A 20,300-nucleotide genomic window follows, 5' to 3' on the forward strand; every position below is an offset into this window, starting at 1 on the left:
AATCAACTAACTGGACCACACAGAGCTCCCAGTGACTAAACCCACCAACAAATGTATATACATGGAGGGGCCTATGGTTCTAGTTACATATGTAGTGGAGTATGGCCTTATCTGACATGAATGGGAGGGGCGGGAGGCTTGATGCCACAGCATAGAGGGATGTTTGAAGGGTGAGGCAGGAGTGTGTGAGTGAATGGGGGAGCACCCTCATCGAGGCAAGAAGAAAGGGGAGAGGGGAGAGAGGGAAAATGGAATGGGGGGATTATAGATAGGTAACAGGGAAGGGGATATCATTTGAAATGTCAATGAATAAAATGATTAATAAATAAAGAAATTATTTTGCTCCTTTCTCTGTGCTTCTATATAGTTAACATCATGATAAGGAGGATATGACTTGCTTATGAATACTAGATAATGTCTTTTGTCTATGTTATTCTGAAATAATAATCTTATTTTCCCTTCACTTATTATGACCCAATAAACTAAATATAGCTTCTTGTAAATCAACTATGTCAACTGATAAAAGATTAAGAAGAATTAAATAAATCAGCAAATTGACCAAGGCTAGATTGTGTTTGTAGTGAAAAGTAGTATTCTTTTTTCAGTAAGCTAAATAATATGTCAGTATACTATAAGCTTCAAATTTGAATAGGGGTTGCTTCTAAATTTTTGGGAAAAATAGTTTGAGAAAAATTTGAGGCTATGTCTGAATACATGTAATGGATTAGAATAAGACACAATACTACAGTTACATAAATATTTAAGAAACAATAAGATATTTTAGTAACATAATGAGACTCCAAATCTTTTGTAACTCAGTTTAGATACACATCTAAAGACAGAAATAAAATTATTTAGAACAAGTAACATTAATACTGGCTTATCTTTCATAGCTTTACTAAGGAACTCTTAAATTTGTTTATACAAAATTGATAATTAGAGAAATAATTTATGTGACCTGTAAATCATAAGAAGCACTTTCCAAAAGTGTCACCACATCCTGCAGATATTTACAGTTTCTTAACCACCCAGTTTCAAGAGGAAATTTGATTGCTTGAATATTTATTAAAGCTTAAGTTATCCATGGTCATCAAAATGCTATTACAAATCATCATCCAGTAGTACAGTCACAGCCACAGCTACATTCTCAGTCACAGAAGAATGATCACAGATTGATATCCATCTAATCTATAATGATAAAATCTTCTGGAAACAGCCTGGCAGAATGATTGCTTACACATAGCGTATAAAAATTGCTTTATAAATTCCATGCAATAGTAATCAAGTTGAACCCTGTAAAGTTAGTAATAAGCTAGTACCATAAATAGTCACCTAGAGACCATGAGAACACACACTTTGAATCCATGACATATGCATGGAAGCAGAGACATAGATACCAAAAGAATACAAAACGAAACAAACCAAAAATCCCTACTGTGTCTTATACCTGCCAGTCTTCTTTTTGTGACTCTATACTGTGTTTCATAAGCACTGTCACCTGGATGCTCTAAGTGGTATCTAACAGGCACATGCAATTCTCACTGAGTATCTGAAAGAAAAGTTAAGTCTCCAGGAAAAGACAAGTAGAATTATAACTCTAAAACTAGGGGATTATCTTTTAAAGTAATTGTGGCTGATGAAGATTTAGGCAGAGTTCACCAGAGACTGAAATTAGAGAATCGAGTTTAGGAGACTTGAGGACCGAAGAATGTCAGATGAACATGTTACAGGTGATGTAAAGGTGATACGAATGGCGGACCCGAAATGCACACAAATCCTCTGATCAATGACTTTGTATAAAGGGCATGGAGTAAAATGAATGCATTTATCAGCCCATGTGACAGTCACTACCCACAGTGCACCAGGAATCAGGTGACCATGCTTCGTATCAAAGGCTGTAAACTGGAAAACTGTGCTTCATTAACTTCATTACTAGACTGTAGGCTCTGTTTATTTTGAATATGTGCAAAATACATTCTGTTGCCACTTCAGAGAGCGGATGGCATGCACACGCTCCTGTAATATGCTGATAGTCCTGGTAAATAGAGAACAGTGCCGCATTGATTTTTTTTCATCTTATTCTTTGGGAACTACAATTGACCACTATATTTGTAATTCCAATATCTTATTGAATTTCTGTGATAATCAGTTAAGGGCTAAAAGAGCCAGAATCCATTTATAGGGCTCCATCTTTCTACATTAACTGCTTATTGGCAATACAATTATATTAGTTGTGAAAATTCGAAGATAAATTTTGACATATTTACTGGCATAATGGCTGTCACAGTCAACTTTCTCCTGTACCTTCACAAGTATAGTTTGTTTTCTGAGGCAAAATGTACACTTCTCTTATAAAGCAGTGGCGCTTCTAAACTTGGTTATGAGAACACAGTGTATGAGCTTTATTTGATGCCATAATATCATTCCCTTCTAAAATCTTTCACTTGGTGCCTTCTCATTAAATTATCTGTCTAGAATGTTCTGAAGTTAGGGGTTTATATAGAAACAATAAAGAGGGAAAGTCAACAGAGAGATAGAAGGAATCACACAAGAGAAATAAATTCCAACAATATAAATTCACTTGCTATTGAGCAGGTATTTCTGCATGATTGCCAAAGTGTTTCCCTTTAAGCCAGCACCTACTGACCTGTGTCCATGTACTTAACAGACAGTAGATTCTTAAACAAAGAAACGAAGGTAAATAGTTTCTTTGCCTTTTTGCCATCTCTTCTCTAATATTGGATTGATTCCTGAGATGCCAGAAGGACAAATTGGATTCAAAGACAGATGAGTATGGCTGAGTCAGATTTGGGTTATATAGTTCACTAATCTTATAATGTTTTTTTAAGATAATGGACAACTCTAAGCCTTTAAAGGCTAAATAAAGTTAAGCTGTGAACCTCACTGGCCTAGGAACAGATACACTATGAGCTACTGGAAACTGTTGTCCATACAACAGGCCACATGTTTTCACCCAGCAAAGCAACCAAGTATACCTCATGTGCTTGGTCACACATAGCTGATAGGTACATGGGCAGGAGGTACATCTGAATGTATACTTGGATAATGGTGGAAAATACCTTAGCACCATCAGGGTTTGCTTTTATGGGCACCCTACTGGCCTGAATTTGGGGTTATTCCTTCTGGAATCCCATGTATGGAATTGATCAGTGTCCATTTTCTGGGCCAGTATCAAATAAAGTTTGATAGTTGTGAAACTGGTTTTGGTCCTGAGGATTTTCAGATTAACAAACCAACAGAAGCTTTTATCCTACACAAAGTTTCTAGTTGTGGAAGTTCACCGTTTTCAGAATAGCAAAGTATTCATGTTTAGACACATGCACATGTTAAGAACCAACTGCAGATATATGAGGAGAGAAAAAAACTTACAAGAAAGTCTTCAAAGATTTTCTTGAGTTCTTCATGACCATGCATTTCAGCAACATGCAGCAAATCTGACCCGTTTGTAGACATCATCCTAGCTGCCCATGCAGCTCCTGAACACTGCAGCAGATGAAGAGCCAGGTTCTTTAAGCCAAACTTTGCAGCACAGTGGAGGAGTGTTGGGAGCTTTGTGGTGTGAGTATCTGGGGACACACAAAATACCAAGCTTGAATATTTCCTTATATCTGTGCTGACATGAAACAGAAAACTCAACAGAAAATACAATCTATTCTCGAAAGTCACACTCAGAAAGCTGAGCAGAATTTCAGTAAATGCAAACAAAACAAAACAAAACAAAACCCACCAGTGGTTGTTTCAAGGTAGACTATCTTTTCTACTTTGTTAAAATAAATACAAAGGACTCTCTAGCCTTTATACCTTAATCTTAATTGTGCAACAGCCTAAAATTTCTATAAGGATCTTACCTTTCCCATTTCAAAAACTATACTGGGCCCTTTATGATATGAAATGGGTTAAAGTCTGACATTTTATAAGGTAAGAGATGAGATTTATAGGCAATAACTGACAGTATTTAAAATTGGTACCAATTTTCAATAAAAGTAATGTATTCTCTTGAAAACAAGTAACATATAAATTCCTATGTACTTGCAATAATTTGCATTATGGATTTTTTTTGCTGTAGTTAAAATAGGTCAAAGTTAATACAGATATCTACCTTATATTGATAAAATTCTTTTATACTTTGATCAACTCATCTTTTTTGCTACAGTAGAAAATCTACTAACAGTGCCATCTCCTTTGAGCCCATGCTGCCTTTCAGGTTGGTTAAGTTCCTATATATCAGTTCCAGCATTTTATTAAATATGTATTTATTTATCATAGGAATGTACACATTCATAACATTAACAATATTTTTTCAGTATTTCCAAGTTAGTATACTATATTGCACCACAAAATAAAAATCTTCCTTGGTAATCTATATCCACACAGCAGAAGGAATGGCCACCATTGTCTAATGGCTCTTTTCTGTAACGTGAGCATGTCTCCTGTATCAAAGAAAGCAAGTTGATCAGGTTTTGTACCCACAACTCCATTGTATTATGGCCCTTTTTTTCTATCATCACCACCCTGGTTAGTTTTATGTCAATTTGACACAAGCCATACTCATTTAATGGTAGGGAAGCTCTATTTAGAAAATGCCTCTATTATATGAGGCTGTAAGCAAGCCTGTGTGACATGTTTTTAAAATCAGTCTTTTTTGCCTTGGTACATAAATGCTAGATTAACTCAATAAAATTAGCTAAAGCTTGAAGAAGAGCTAAGGCAAACAACACACAGAAAAGCTGGGTTTAGTCTTTCTATAGTTGTATGTGGAGTCAAAGAATTTGCTTAATTCTTTTAGTTGAAATAATGTATTTTGACCTGTATTAAAATTTATTGATTCATTCCTTATTATGTTGTTTCAATTACTAATTCTATCTTTATCTATCTGTCTGTCTGTCTGTCTGTCTGTCTATCTATCTTTATTTCTATCTATCTATCATTATCTATCTATCTATCTATCTATCATCTATCTATCATTTATCTATCTCTCTATCTTTATATTTATCTATCTATTTATCTATCTATCTATCATCTTTTTATCTATCTATCGATCTTATCTATTCATTGTCTTTATGTCTATCGTTGTCTGTCTATCACTTGTGTATTCATCCATCCATTTATGCATTCATCCATCCAGCGGTCAATTCATTCGGTGTCTTACTACATAGGTCTGGCAAGCTTGGAACTCACCATGTAGACCAGACTAGTCTCAAACTCATGGAGAGCCCCCTGCCTCTGCTTTACAAGTGCTGAAATTAGTGGTATGTGGTACCATGCCTGACAGTCCATTTATTTTTAAACAGTTTTCTTTGAGAGTTTTTCTTTACTATGTTTTCCATTTCACTGATGAAATTTCTCCTTTTATGCCTCCACATCAACTCACTTGGTAGGCTCAGTAGAATGATCACTTTCATTATTTAAATGCCCATTACTGACACGTTCAGCATTAGCAGTATTTCCATGACTGCTTGTTTCTGATGCTACTTCCATAACTAAGGAACTCTCCCATTCTTCCTTTTCACACATCTTGCAATATTACTGCATTGCAATATTTACATGGTACAAAAGGACCAAAATAATCAGAGTTTATCTTACAATAGGGCATAGAATTCTTAGAAAGCCAAGCCTACTCTGATGGTTGAGAATTAATGTGTAGAGTGAGCAGAGGGTGCATTTCCGAGCCAGGGCTTTACTCAGGCTCAGATGATCATCAACATCAAATATACTGATGGTCAGGTTATAGCTTCATCTTCAGCAAGGAGTGAAGACTGAGCCCTGGTGTGCTACCAGCTTTTCTATAGACACTGTTTGGCTCCTTAGGGTTTGTGATTTGCCCTGGGATTACTTCACATTTAAATCACTTTCAGCAGGTCCTCTGCAGGGCAGTCAGACAACATGCATAGCTCAAGGCATTATAGCTTGGAATTGCTTTTTCCAAGCATTCACTGTACACTGTATTTACATTTTCATATGGCCAAAGATTTTTGCAATATTTGGCTCTGCAACTGTCTTAGTAAATATTCAGTTGTGGTGAAAAGGCACCGTGATCATGGCAACTTATAAAGGAAAACATTTAATTGGGGCTGGCTGAGAGTCTCAGAGGTTTAGTCCTTTAATATCATGGTGTGAAGCATGGCGTGTAGCTGGCAGGCATGTGCTCAATTGTAGCTGAGAGTTCTAGATCTGGATTGACAGCAGCAAGAGAGTGAAACGCTGGGCCTGGCTTGAGCATTTTGACATCAAAATCCACCCCCAATGACACACTTCCTATGACAAGACCGCTCCTACCCCAACAGGCCACACCTTCTAATAGTACGGCTCTCTGCTGACCAAACATTCAAATCTATGATCCCATGGGTTCATTCCCCATTTTTCTTCAGTGGCTTTTATAGATGCCACAGCATCTTGTCATGGGTCTATTCTACAACATTTGTTATTAGAGCTTATAAGCAGTACCTTCCTCTATAACAAGGGCTCTTTGCCACAGACAATCATCACAAAGTTTACCAAATAATCTGTTGCGAGATTTTGTCTTATTCTATCTATGGGTGTAGTTAAGAAGTTCTTATTCTTACTTGCAATGGATCTTTCACATTCTGGGAATAGGTTTATCTATGTTTCTTCTGTAATTAATTTTCTGCTTGGTAGTCCCAAGGGCCAGCAAAATAAATGGAAATGTAGAACCTTGGGGGCTGTGAGGTGGAAGGACCCTCTAGAAGATACTATTGACCTGGAAGGTAAGAGAATCTCAGGACTCAAAGGGAGGGACCTGAAATGGGCCAAAAGTGAGAAGAGGAAACTTACAGAGTCTACTTCTAGTAGAATAACAGGAAATTAACTAGAAGGATGGAGTTGCTATCTCTCAGTAAAAAATTTTGACCCAGATTGTTCCTGTCTAAAAGAACTACAGAGGCCAAAATGAAGAAGAGACTGAGGGAAAACCACCAGACCAACTTGGTATCTCAAGGGAAGGCTCTATGGCCTGGCACTTTTACTGATTCAATGGTGTGCTTATAGACAGGAGCCTAGCATGGCTCTCCTCTGAGAGGCCCAACCAATAGCTTACTGAGACAGAAGCAGATACCTATACCCATAAATTGGACTGTAGTTGATGACCTTTATGGTTAAATTAGAAAAAGGTTGGAAGAAGCAAAGGAGAAGAGTAAAACCCCATAGGAAGACCAGCAATCTCAATTAACCTGGACCTCCAAGTTCTCTCCAACCCTGGGTCACCAAACTAGGCAGAACACACAGCTAATCTGAAGCCTCTGGCACATCAGAGGACTGCCTGGTCTGGCCTCAGTGGGAGAAGATGCACTTAACTCTTGAGGGACTTGAGGCCATAGGGAGTGGGGAGGCCTGGCATGGTGTGGGGGAAACATCCTCTTGGAGACTGGGAAGGAGGAATAGGACTAGGAACTGTCAGAGGTGGGCTGGGAGAGGGATAATGACTGAACTATAAAAAAATTTTAAAAATGTGTTTTGTGAGGTGTACACTTATACTCTCGGAACATGGGAGGTAAATGTAGGAGGAACAGGAGCTCAAGGTTCTCCTTGACTATATATAAAATTTGAGACCAGCTTCTACCACATGAGAAACTATCTTAAAGCACAAAACTAATGTCAATATCCACAAATAAATAAACTGTGAGTTTTGAATTACGTATTTTTATCTCAGTGTAGGAGTAATAAGAGAAAAGTAATACATCCCAATTGGGGGAGGGGTTCTATTAACCTTTGTTCTTATTTAGACATTTTCTTAAACTAATTGCATCTAATCAACGGACAGCTCATAACATTATTAGAAAAAAGTAATAGATTTCTTCAAAAACTACAAGAATCTGCTAATGGTTAGTTATCAGTACATAAATTTTTGTTCAGTTTTATTTTTGAAACAAGGTCTCATGCAGTGCTGGAATTGCATGTGTGTGCTGCTATGCCATGCAATAATTGTAATTAATCAAGGTTTCTTGTGAATTTGTGTTATTATTGGGGGACAGAATTAAAAGGCTACTATTCACAGTGAGATATGGCAAAGATCACTGGGTTCCATCTACCCCAACTAAAAACTATTATATTTTAGATCTATCAGCCAATGTTTGCCCAATGAAAATTTTAGAATAGGAGACTAAAAGGTCTGGGCGATTCTTCGAAAAGACCATTTAATCAGACATGTCTTTTACCAGGTAAAGTAAACAGAGAAGGAAATTGAGTCATGGACATTCTGTACAGGGTGCTTAAACTGTCTAAGGTAATCCCTAAAACTGATAGCCAAGAATGAGATTGGCATATTCAAACCAGGGCTTTTAAAGGCTTAACCTGGCTAAATCGAATAAAAAATGGAATGGAACGTGTCCAGGTATAAAATACAAGAATTAATGTACAATTTGACAGTGAGGAGAGCATGAGAACTGGCAGTGCAAGACACATAAGCCGTTTGTTCTCACAAATTACTCTCTTGGACATTAAGCTTTCATTCACATACAGGGAAGGGCCAGGTGGCCACTTTGGGACAACACAGTGAGTCACATGAAGAAGAGATTAAAAGACAGGTGATGTGCATTTTAATCCCAGCTCAATCAGTAAATCTTTGCCTCTTAAAACATTCATTCCTTCAACCCTCTGTACCTCAGCCTCTCTATTTCTAAAAGTAGAGGGTTAGAAGTGAGGATTACAGTAACTCTAATAGTATTCTGTTTATGCCAAATATGCTGGGACAGGGAGATTTCCCTGGATGTAAAATGCAAAGAAGTAGGGAAAGGGGCTGGAGAGGTGGTATAGTTGGCAATGTATTTGCCATGAAGGCAGGAGGACCTGAATTTGAATCACTAGCATCGCTAGCACATTAAAAAGCAAAAGACCACCCACCACCTCCATCAATGCAAGTTCACACACACACACAAACACCATCACCACATCACCCCCACCACACTGATAAAGAATGAACAAATCCAAAGTCAGGTGTGCCACTGCCTGTATTTGTAATGCAAGCACTGGAGCACTAGAGAGACAGACACAGGACAAGAGAGTGACTGGAACTTGCTAGCCAGCTGGTCAGGCCAGCAGGTAAGCGCCATAAACCTTTAGATGTGTTTATTCTCTCTGTCTCTGAATGTCTGTCTGTCTGTCTGCTTGACCCTCTCCTCTGTGTATGTATTTGTGTGTGTGTGTGTGTGTGTGTGTGTGTGTGTGTGTGTGTGTGTGTGCTTGCCCCATGAAATGTCCAGCCCTGACAGACACAATGGACACCAGAAGATGGAATGTAATAGGAAGAGGACCAGAATGTCTACTGCAAGATTTTATCTTCTATATAACACAAACAAAGAATGACCAGTGACATCAGCTGTCATAGCAAGTTGGACTTGTAAATTTCACAATTTCTCAGTAATATGTAAAGAACTATAGGAAATTAATGACTTCTGAGACAGTGAGTTCCCTAATTAGTTATAAAGTACCAAGGGATCTACCTTAAAACTATAGAATCAATATTAATTGGATTAGCATGTTGTATTAATACATTTATATGTAACTTATAAATTATAAGCATAACATACATGTAACAATAATGATCAAAAGGAAGCAATAGAACATAAATAAAGCAGGAGGAGAGTCTGGAGGTAGAGAAATAGAAATTATTTGAAGAACAAGTGGGATAGGATAATGGAGGGACTTGCAAAGCATCAGTGTATGAAACAGTCTATACAATAAATGCTGATAAAATGTAGGTTAGCCAATAAAAACTATTTGTCAACTTTCAACTTTGCATCTACAGTGTGCTTACTGTAAAAGAATAAAAACCAGGAGAACCAGGAACAATAGAAGTATGACAGCAGACATGAGGGTTGAGATCATGAGTCACTGCTGAAGACCATGCCTTACAGGGGAATTGCTAAGCTTATTTCCCAACATGGATATCACAAAAGTCCAAATAATGTGTGGTACAAAGCAGTGAATGGATATATAAGGTTGGGGTGCTCCAGTTCACTAAAGAGGAATGGTTAGCCTTTATTTCAAGTCCTTTGTTGTCTAGAACCTGAGATAGACTTACAATATCAAATGACTAATATTGTAAAAATAATCAAGGCCATGAAGAAATTTGGACAGTCTTTGACATATTAAAGGTACTGGGAAGTATTTGACATTATTTTCAGGAGAAGTATCATATATAATACTGAGATTTTTAAAAAATATAATATTAAAATGATTATGAAACATCTAAAGTTCACATTGCCAGTACAATTAAATACACATCTATATCCTAGCATCCTTACAGTGAGGTGGGAGACAAAGAAAAGAAAACTTGGGAATCCTGAGGCCACATAACTCAGTATATGTAGTGATGGACAATAAAGAGACCTATCTCAAACAATGTGAAAGTTAAAGATGATACCAAGGATTGTTCTAAGACATCTACACACACAAACACACACACACACACACACACACACACACACACACACACACACACACACACACACACACATTATTCAAACACATCATACATACCAATTTTTGAAGTGTATTTTATAACTCTATGTCCATTAATATATTCAGTTAAGATTTATTACATACAGTTTATATATAGGTCTAGTCTGTCTATCTACATAAAAGAATTTTAATCCAACAACAGTGCTTCTCTGGCAAGGGATCACATCCAAAGACCTTCTAGGCCTGCTGATCTGGCTGGAATACAGATACACCTTTAATTCCTCTGGCTGGAATACAGACATGCCCTTAGTACACACCTTTAATCCTAAACAATGGTGGTAAATTTAGTTTGTAGAAGGAAACTGTCATGTTTGAAAGTGATGCCTAATTGAAGGTCAGACAAAGTGACAAATCAGAAAGATTTGACAGGATGAGTCAGAAATGGGTACACCCAACTAGTATGAGAACAGATAGGAAAGAAAAACAACTTAGGAGCATCTGAGAGTGAATCAGGTATGGAGAAGAGCTCAGTTGAATAGAGTTTGTGCAATTTGTGTAGTACAGGTCAGCAGTGGCCATTAAAGCCAGAGATTTTGGAGGCAGAATATTAGAACAAATTGAAGGTGCAAGTTTGAGACCAAGCAGATTGATTCAGTGAGAAGCTGAGAAAAGCTTAGTTTGAATCAGTCAGCTTGGAGAGGAGTTTGAGCCAAAATAGCTGAGTTGAGCCAGTTAGCCAGGGTACACAGAAAGAACTAGAAAGGGTGAGCTGATTCAGAAATAAGCCCCTGAGATGACAATTAAATCTGGCAAATAAAATAAGTAATTACATATACCTGTATGTCTGTTAGTCTATCTGTCTGTCTATCTATCCATCTATCTATCTATCTGTCTGTCTATCTATCCATCTATCTATCTGTCTGTCTATTTATCTATCTATCTACCTATCTATCTATCTATCTATCTATCTATCTATCTATCTATCCATCCATCCATCCATCTCATATTTATCTATCATCAGTATATGTATATATCATCTATCTATCATTTTTCAATGTACCATCTCCTCATCATCAATCCTTTTATACATCACTTATCATTAATCTATCATTTATCTCTCATCTGTTTATCTATCTCTCTATCACCTGTCTATCATCCACCATCTACCCACACATCCATTTCTATGTTTATCTAAGGAAGTAAGGTGTACCACAGAAAGGAAGATGACTGTGGTACTTTGCAAAATATTGCCTATCAGAATAAGATATGTGTTCTTCCATTACTTTCTGCCTCTTTCCTTTTATAATAAAGCAGTTTGAGGGTTCACAGTTTTAGATATTTTAAAACAGTTTAGTAAAAGCAGCACTCCTAGAACAGTGTATCATTTCAAAAAGTGAAGGAAGGTTTTCAAGGTGTAAATTTTTAACCAAGTGGTAAACATAACGGTTTGGACATGCCAGGATTTGTAAAGAAATTTAGGTCTGAGCAACATTGCCTCACAACTACAATTGAGGAGACTCTGTAGTTATTACCTTATGCAGGACAGGAATGCGATGAGTATTTTCATTACACTGTTTGTGTGTGCTTCTGTGTGTCTAATTGAGGCTAACCCAAACATGCATTTTCTTTATTAAAATGGATAGTAGAGAGTTTATTCCCTATTAGCTGTCGCTAATAGCTGATGTTTATGTTTCCTTTCCCGAAACTGACATACTCATAGATGTTTATTACTTTTGACCCTAATAATAAACCTGAACTTTTGGTGCTAGATTTATAGAAGCAGAAAAGAAAGACTCAGTGCATAGGGAGGTCATTGAAGCATCTTAAGAAGGCACAGGGGCCAGAATTTTACTCTGTTTTGGCAGATGCTAAGAGAAGAGGATAAACTATAGGCAAGAATCATGAGATCTAAATATTTGCTTTATTTTACTAAAATAAAAACTCATTTTTATATTTGAAGCTCAAATGTATTTCCATCCCTATCTATGGGTGATAATTTATAGTAGTCTGTTGCCACTAATGAATAGATAAATCTAATAAATTTGTACTATTCTATTGCCACTAATGAATGGATAAATCTAGTAAATTTGTACTGATACTTGAAATTTGGGAGCACAGAGTTTTGTCTTAAAGGGAGGAATTTGCCATGAAATGAAATGGATGCTTTGAAGCCAATCTTGCTAAATGAGATAAAAATCACCATTTTTGTTGAGTTGAAAGATATAATAATGTGAATGCATGAAGTTATTTCAAATTTATTACATATTAGAATGATGTATATAATTTTTAGAATGGTAAGCATTGTTACAATGCTATAACATTTTTCTTCAAACATGAGAACAATTCCCTATATCTCTTTTTAGCTCCAGCAAGCTCTCATCTTTTTTCTCTTGTCTTTGCTGTTGTGATCTCTAACATTCTGGAAATATTTCCCATGGTGTACATAGTTTCATTGCCTTTGTTGCTATAGTGCAGAACGGCCTGTGGTGCATCCTGCACTCTGGACTGAACATTCTCCATACACATCTCCTATGGCCCTGCAGGATTTGGTACCAGTCTCCTCATCTGATGCCACTTTGCCTCAGTACCATAGAAGCATGCAGGTCTGTGGGATTTCAGGATATTTTTTTATCCTTCTGTTGTACTGGAACATGTAACTTCCAGGATGTTTATAGGACCACATCTTGCTTCTGGCTCCTTCTCTTCTTTATTATGTGTTTTCTACTGCCATATATCAGAACCTACTGAGTACAGCAAAGCCCTTTCATGTGCAGTCTGTTGGTACAAACTGTGAAACTAAACTCTAAATTTAGAGATGATATCTGGATTTGGGAATGCCAGAGTACCCAAGGAACTGACATGCTCTCATGCTTTGTAATGTGTGTAATTGCTTCACAGACTCTCTTTAGTGTCCTCAAACCAACTGACCATTGCCTACAAGTCAACTGTTGGACTTCTCCATATTTGTGTGAACAATGAGAAAGTGGTTCTTTCAAAACAAACCTGTTTAGCTTTCAAGATAAAAGGTTGTTACAAGACCTCATGAAGAGATAAAAGTTATTTTTATACCCACAAATAGTGGGACTTTCAAATGTAAGTTCCGTGTTGCTTCTTGGCTACTTTCAGCAGATGCTGATACAATATTGAAAGCAAAGCTCTGGGAAGCAGAGTCAGCCTCACTCCAATTATTGAAACTCCTGTTATTGAGGTAGAAACAGAAAAGAAAAGTGTTCTGGATTTCAGAAACTTGACCTACGAAAACTGGAAAGCTCTCCCACTAGAGTTAATAAATAGGACACAGTGCCAATCAAACTGATTATTAATGCTACTGATAGTGAAATTTTTTTTCTTCAAGCAACACAATCTGGCCAAAGACAAAGTTCTGGAAAGAAGACAAAGAGAAAAATGTTGTGTAGCCAATGGTTTCTACACATCAAGGAAAGTGACTAAGTCAACTGCTACTCGGAGGTTGAAGCATATGGCTTGATCACTCTCATCTCAAGACCTATCGAGTTGCTCCCATGAGTCCTAGAAGTACCATTGCTTTCCTGAAATTCAGTTTTGATGGAACCCTTTAAAGCCAGAAGCATCTATAACTCAAAATGGAGCAAATGAAATATTAGCACAGAAAAAATGAAATTATGAAGAGCTTTAGATTCACTAACAGACTGTAATAAAGAACATGGCTTAAATAAAAATGAAGCTTCTATTTCAAATTCCAATCACCTTTCTATGAAAGGAGCCATATCCCTTGAAGTTCATGAGTTGTCCTCTAATTGAGCGTTTGGTTAAATCATTTTCTGTACTTTCTTCTGAACATTATTCTGAAAGATTTGGAACAATTATGTCTTTTAGCAAAGTTGTGCCTGACAGCAAGGCTATAAGGGACCTTCTAAGGCAAAAGAGGCTACTGATGGTAGGTAGTGAGAATTTTGCTATCTTAAAAAACACAGTTTTGTTTTGTAAGCATGTATTTGTTTTAATCCTAGGTTTAGGATATGAGGATACTTCCTATTGTCCACAATGGTAAACTATTTTCCTCCTAGGTGCTTTGTCAGGGGTGCGGCTCTACCAGATGAAGATAGTTTAATTTTAGGGATTCTAGAAAGGGTATAAACAGACCAAAGCTCTAAGAGAGGAGGTGTAGCTATTACTACTACTGGTCCCTGCTTTTGCTGGTTTGTCAAGTGATTGAGAGAAAAGAGACAAGAAGAAGTTGGAGGTGTCCTGATGAGACAAAGATTGAACTTGTCTCAAGGAACTCAATGCCACTAACCAGCAGGAAGTAGTCTAAAAGGAACTCAAAATCCCTTTTCTCAACTAACTTTCTTTCTCCCCACCTTGGGGTGTTGAAAGGTATTAGGGTGCAATAAGGGTTGGAAGAGAGGTAGATGTACAAGGACCCAATAAAGTATTTTTTAAAATGCAGAGAAGCCTGATACTCAGAGCAGCAAAAGTCAACATGCTTTGTATCATAGAGAACAAGATTTAAGTGGCATAGACCATAATGGAAACAAGATAAATGTTGAAAAGGATCGTTTCCCTGTTGGATGGATGAATTTGCCTCTTCCTAATGATGGAATGGCAGTTGATGATAATACTAACCAAAACACCAACTTTCAGGAGTGTAAGGAATGGGTCATTCTAAAGCTACCTCTCAGGATGTGCTGATGAGTAACCTAGAGAAAAATAGCAACTCGCAGAATAACTCCTCCAAGAAGAAGCCAAAATGTCCCTGTAGGTACCATTATGTAAAAGTCTCACATCAGAAGCTTCCTTCCTGAGTCATCAGTCCTAAGGAGGAGACCCAGTGCCAAGATCATACCATACACTTGTCTTATAGTGGTGGTCTTATCATCTTCTCTCCTCTAAGGCCCTAAAGAACAGGAGGGCTTCCAATTAAAAAATAATTCCAAACCCTTTTCTTCACATCATTAATTCTCTGATAAATTCGTAAACTATTGGAATATGTAAACATATGCACGAGTATTCACTTCTATTTGATCAGTATATATTATATTATATAATGCTTTAATGTTCAGGGGTCATCAAGACACACTTTAGTGGTGATACTTTAAAACTTCTCTAGGTTATTTAAACTATTAAATATGAAGCAAGTTAAAAAACACATATGTATAATTGTGGTTTAACATAGCCATCCCTTCAGCAGACATCTTCCCAGGACCTATGGCTTGGGGAGGTGGGGTCATGGCCTGAGAGATGGAAAAATTCTGAGCTACAGAAAGAAGAGTCATTTCTGAGCTTTTTAGCCAACATTAATAATAATGTAATGGTAATAGTGAGGTTTTAGAAAATGTCATTCTTGCATCATAATTTGGTGGAGCCATTGCTGTTCCTATACTTGCCAGAAAGAGACCCAGCATTGACAAACCACTGAGAAAGTGTGCATTTGTTACATGCTCATGGAACCAAGAACAGAAGAGAAGGTAACGCTACAGCACCCATTAAGGATCAGAGTCTTTCCAATAGACTTTCTCTTCTGGAAAAGGTACCTGACTCAGCTCTTGACTTTCACTTAAAATTAAGAACAAATAGTCAAGAACACAAGATAGTCATGCCCGCTGCTAGAAAGCATCTTGAAGACAAGACTCTACAGTGTGATTTCAGCCATACGAGCATATTAGAAAACTGAGAAACTTTAAACACTGACAAACTTGGACGCTTCTTTTAATGATGAACAATTTAGGATGATCATTTAGAATAATATTTTAAACAACTGGAAATTTTAGGGATGATCTATGAAACAAGAAGACAGTAATAACCACAAAATGCATTTAAGTTACCTGCAAATGGAAACAGTATCTTCAACTATTGGATGAAAGCAGAAACATAATACAAGCCAACCAAAGAAAGCATCTCTGACCACCCTATTGTCCTCATCCATCCCCTGTGAGTTCCCAATTGCCCTTGAGAATTCCCAAATTGAAATTTCACATTTGGTCTCAGCACTTAGGTTCCTTCCCTGTTGTTTTCCTTTTCTCCTCTTTCCTAAAACAGTTTTCTGAAGTTCTTAAGGCAAGAGAGAACCTCTATGGAGTTTTCTCGTCCCAGCTTTTCAGTTCTTTTGACACTAAGAAGACTGCGCAGAGACTTCTTGGCATTACTGTATTGTCTGTGGCCACACGTGAGAAGATCATCCTTAGTCCAAGCTTTATGCCGACCACTCTCAGTTCATCAACGCTAGGCAGGAAAACGGCATGTGAGCTGGAGTGATGGATGGATGTGCATTGAAGCAAGGACTCTGCTGATGAAAGCCACAGACGCTAGCTTGTCCCTGTAAGCCAGAGGCCAGCAGGTCACACAACAGACAGCAATGTCACAGAACTTATATGCTAAAACAATACCTGGAAATGTTTGCAACAAGGTACAGTATCTGAATATGGTGAAGAGCACCAGGTATTTAGCTTTCTTCTCAAACAGATTAAAGATCAGATTTTTTTAATATATTTAAGCATATCTGAACCAAATTTTAGTAAGTAATGTTCTTTGAAGAATTGGGGAAAAGGAAAACATAATCAAGTATGTGGGGAAGACAGGAGAGAATTCCCCGAGAGTCAGAAGAATGAATGAAAATATGCAACCTTGGGGGTGTAAGGTGAGGAGACGCTCTAGAAAGTACCAGAGACCTGGGAGGTGAGAGACTGTCAGGATTTATAGGTAGAGACCTTAGGTGAAATGTCCAACAGTAAGGAGAGGGAAGTCAGAAGTCTACCTCCAATAGAAAGACAGGGCATCAAGGGATGGGGTTTCCATCCCACACTCAAATACTCTGATCCAGAATTGCTACTGTCTAAAAAAGCTTCAGGGACAAAAATTAAGAAGAGACTGAGGGATAGGAGGTTCAGGAAGAGGTCCAAATTAAGACTCATCTCAAAGGAAGACTCCAGAGCCTGAAACTATTACTGATGCTATGGTATGCTTAGGGACAGGAGCCTAGCATGGATGTCCTCTGAGAGTCCCAACAAGTAGTTGACTGAGACAGAAGCGGATAGTTATACGCACCTATTGGACTGAAGTCAGGGTCCCCTGTTGTTGAATTAGGAAAAAGCCTAAAGAAATCTACAGGAGGGTGACCCCATAGGAAGACCAGCAGTCTCAAACCAGACTCCTGAGATACCTTAGACACTGAGCCACCAATCAGACAGCATGCACCAGCTGATATGAGGCTCCAACACAGATACAGCAGAGGAGTGCCTGGTCTGGCCTCAGTAAGAGAAGAAGCACCGAACCCTCTAGAGACTTGACACCTCTGGGAACTAGAATGACTGGCATGGGTGGAGGTACATCTTCTTGAAGACACGGGAAGGAGGAATGTGATGAGGAACTGTGGGAGGGCAGACTGGGAGGGGGCAATAACTGGACTGTAAAAAACTAAAAGTAATAAAAATAAATAAATAAACAGATACATAAAATGATGCCCCACTCAAAAAAGGGGGCTTCCTATATGTGACTTGACATCTGACATCCCAACATCACTTCTGTGAGGTAGAGATTAAATGGTAGCACAGGAACCCTAGAGGAATTAAGTTAACATATGTAAGGCATTTCATCTCCTGTTTGACACAGTTAACCACAAGTCTCAGGAGCTAGCTGTCAAGGAATAGCATTTATTCTTGTGGTTTTCTTTTCTCTTTCCTCCTCTGTTCTTTCTCCTCTGAGAGGGAGAGGGAAGGCTGTCACTTACTGGGCTTAACTGAGGCATCTCACATTTCTTAGTGGATCTAACAGTTTGGGTAAAATAATGTAGTTCCTTCCTTTGCCTAAACTAACTCCCACTTGAACAATCAGATTAATTAATTTTTTTCTGTCCATGCCGCAGAATGGCCCGTATTAAACAGATGTTAGCAGGACTATGAAGAACATTAGGGGATCGTGAACTGTTTTAAGTGGTTCAAATGTGCAAGCAGCCGAGAGCTATAGAACAGTTGCAGCAATTGCATAGACCCAGCCTTTCCATCACTGAAGCTGCCTCCAAACTTCCCGATAATGAACAAACCACGAGTGTTCATATATAAATCAAAAATCAAGTAGCAGATGCTGAATGTGGTCCTGACTCCTTCTAGTGCTGTTCTTTGATAGTCTTGGCTTTAGTATCTGGTAGACCAGCAAAAACTCTTCAGTAAATCCCTTATGTAGATTTACAGTCCACCGTGAGCCACGTACCAGCAGGTCACACATAAATTCAGGACTCTCCCAAATTTGTTTGAATGTTTCTTGTTCTTTTCCAAGAGAAAACTGTTTGTATTTGGAACGTTTTGTCCAAGAGAAAAATTATTTATAAGTCAATAGGAGCATTACAAAGAAAGAGAAGGTTGAAGCAGATTTAACCTCTTCAGTACGTCTACCTTATCATCACCCATCCACAACCTTGTCTGCTGGGAGTAAAGAATGAACGTTCATGGAAAATGAGGAAGTGTGTTGTCTAGACAATGATGAAATAACTGAGGTTGGCTTGAAATAGTTTTTTTATTTATTATAAAAGAAGAGTCAGGGAACTGAACCTAGAATTTCCTAAAATGCCCCTTTAAACAAGACTGTGTAGGAAAATAATAGGGTCATCACAAATATAGCTCTTACTTTTAAATAAACACAATGTCTGTGGTTCATCCCATGACATTATATAGGCAAGTCTGTGTTGAACACATTTTCAGTCCCCCATGGGTACATTCACCTAACAATGCCCTGGCCTTCTATTCATTTAAACTAAAATATAAAGAAACAAAGAATATATCTCAAATAATGAAATATTTCAATGAGTTGGAGACCTGTTTTTGGAAACACACTTATGGTTATACCTGCTTCACTGTTTGGGTTGCCTACTGCTCAAATATGTTTTGTGTCTCACTCAAAATCTGTGCTTCCCCCTTGATATTCCTGGTAAGGTTTTGAGTAAGACACAGGGCATCTAAAACCTTTTCATCAATGCAACATGAACATGATGAGACACAGGTGTGGGGGCTTTAAAGGAAGACATTTTGAAGAAAGCATTGAAATAGAATTTCAGTGACAGAAAGATAAGTTATTTTGTTGCTAAACACCATGTTCCAAGAACGTTTAGGAGAAAACGGTTTCGTTTAATGTAAAGTTTAGTCCACAATCAAACGAAGCCAAGGGAGAAACTCAAGGCAGGAACTGAAGGAGAAACCATGGAGAAATGCTTCTTTTAGGGTTTCTTCTAGAGACATGCCCCTTGGCATTTGATACAACCTAGGACCACCTGCCCAGGTGGCACCACCCACGTGAATCAAGCAAAGACCCCATAGACTAGTCTACAGGCTAATCTGATGAAGGCAATTTTTTAACTGAGGTCCCTTTTTCTTCTACTTTATGTCAAGTTGAGAAAATCTCATTGGCACCTGAACTGAACCACATTCACATCTATCTTGGTATTTTATTGTGTATTGTATTTCAAATGGGAATTCTTGTGTCATAAGTTTTGTAGCAACTACTTTTCTAGGTATACTCAGCCATAAAAATTAATGAATTATGCAATTAATTTTCTTCGTTATTCAGTGCTTTGAAAAAAGTTATCTTATGAAAAGTTTTGTTTTAATTTATAAAAATTTATCAAATTCTAGTAATGGTTCACAGCTTCCTTTAGCCACCATTTTTATAACTTCCAAAGACAGACTAACAAATGTTCTATGTCAAGATCTGGTATAAGGATAGATTGTTTTGCTGGTGTGTTTTTAAATACTTTCAGATGGGGAAATGCATGTCACTGGGGATTGCTGGCGAATGTAATCACTGTTGATACCCTGAGTTCTCACTAATTTGTGTTGAGCATGGCTGTAGATGATTAAAGTATTCAACCCTTGATACTCAAGTGAGGCCCAAGGGTT

General features: G+C 37.7%; 1 protein-coding gene across 1 annotated transcript in view; it reads right to left on the minus strand.

Annotated features, from left to right (window-relative positions):
- Positions 1-820: 820 nt before the first annotated feature.
- The window catches only part of BANK1 (B cell scaffold protein with ankyrin repeats 1), a gene marked incomplete at both ends in the record, with an annotated part of 116,088 nt that continues 96,608 nt past the window's right edge, over positions 821-20,300 (minus strand). Inside the window, 2 exons of the mRNA XM_080916043.1 lie at positions 821-832; positions 3,391-3,587. Of these exons, the coding sequence (XP_080772169.1) occupies positions 821-832; positions 3,391-3,587 (209 nt within the window). The remainder of the gene's footprint in view (positions 833-3,390; positions 3,588-20,300) is intronic.

Source organism: Micromys minutus (assembly GCF_963924665.1).
Source record: "Micromys minutus genome assembly, chromosome: 4".
Classification (NCBI taxonomy): domain Eukaryota; kingdom Metazoa; phylum Chordata; class Mammalia; order Rodentia; family Muridae; genus Micromys; species Micromys minutus.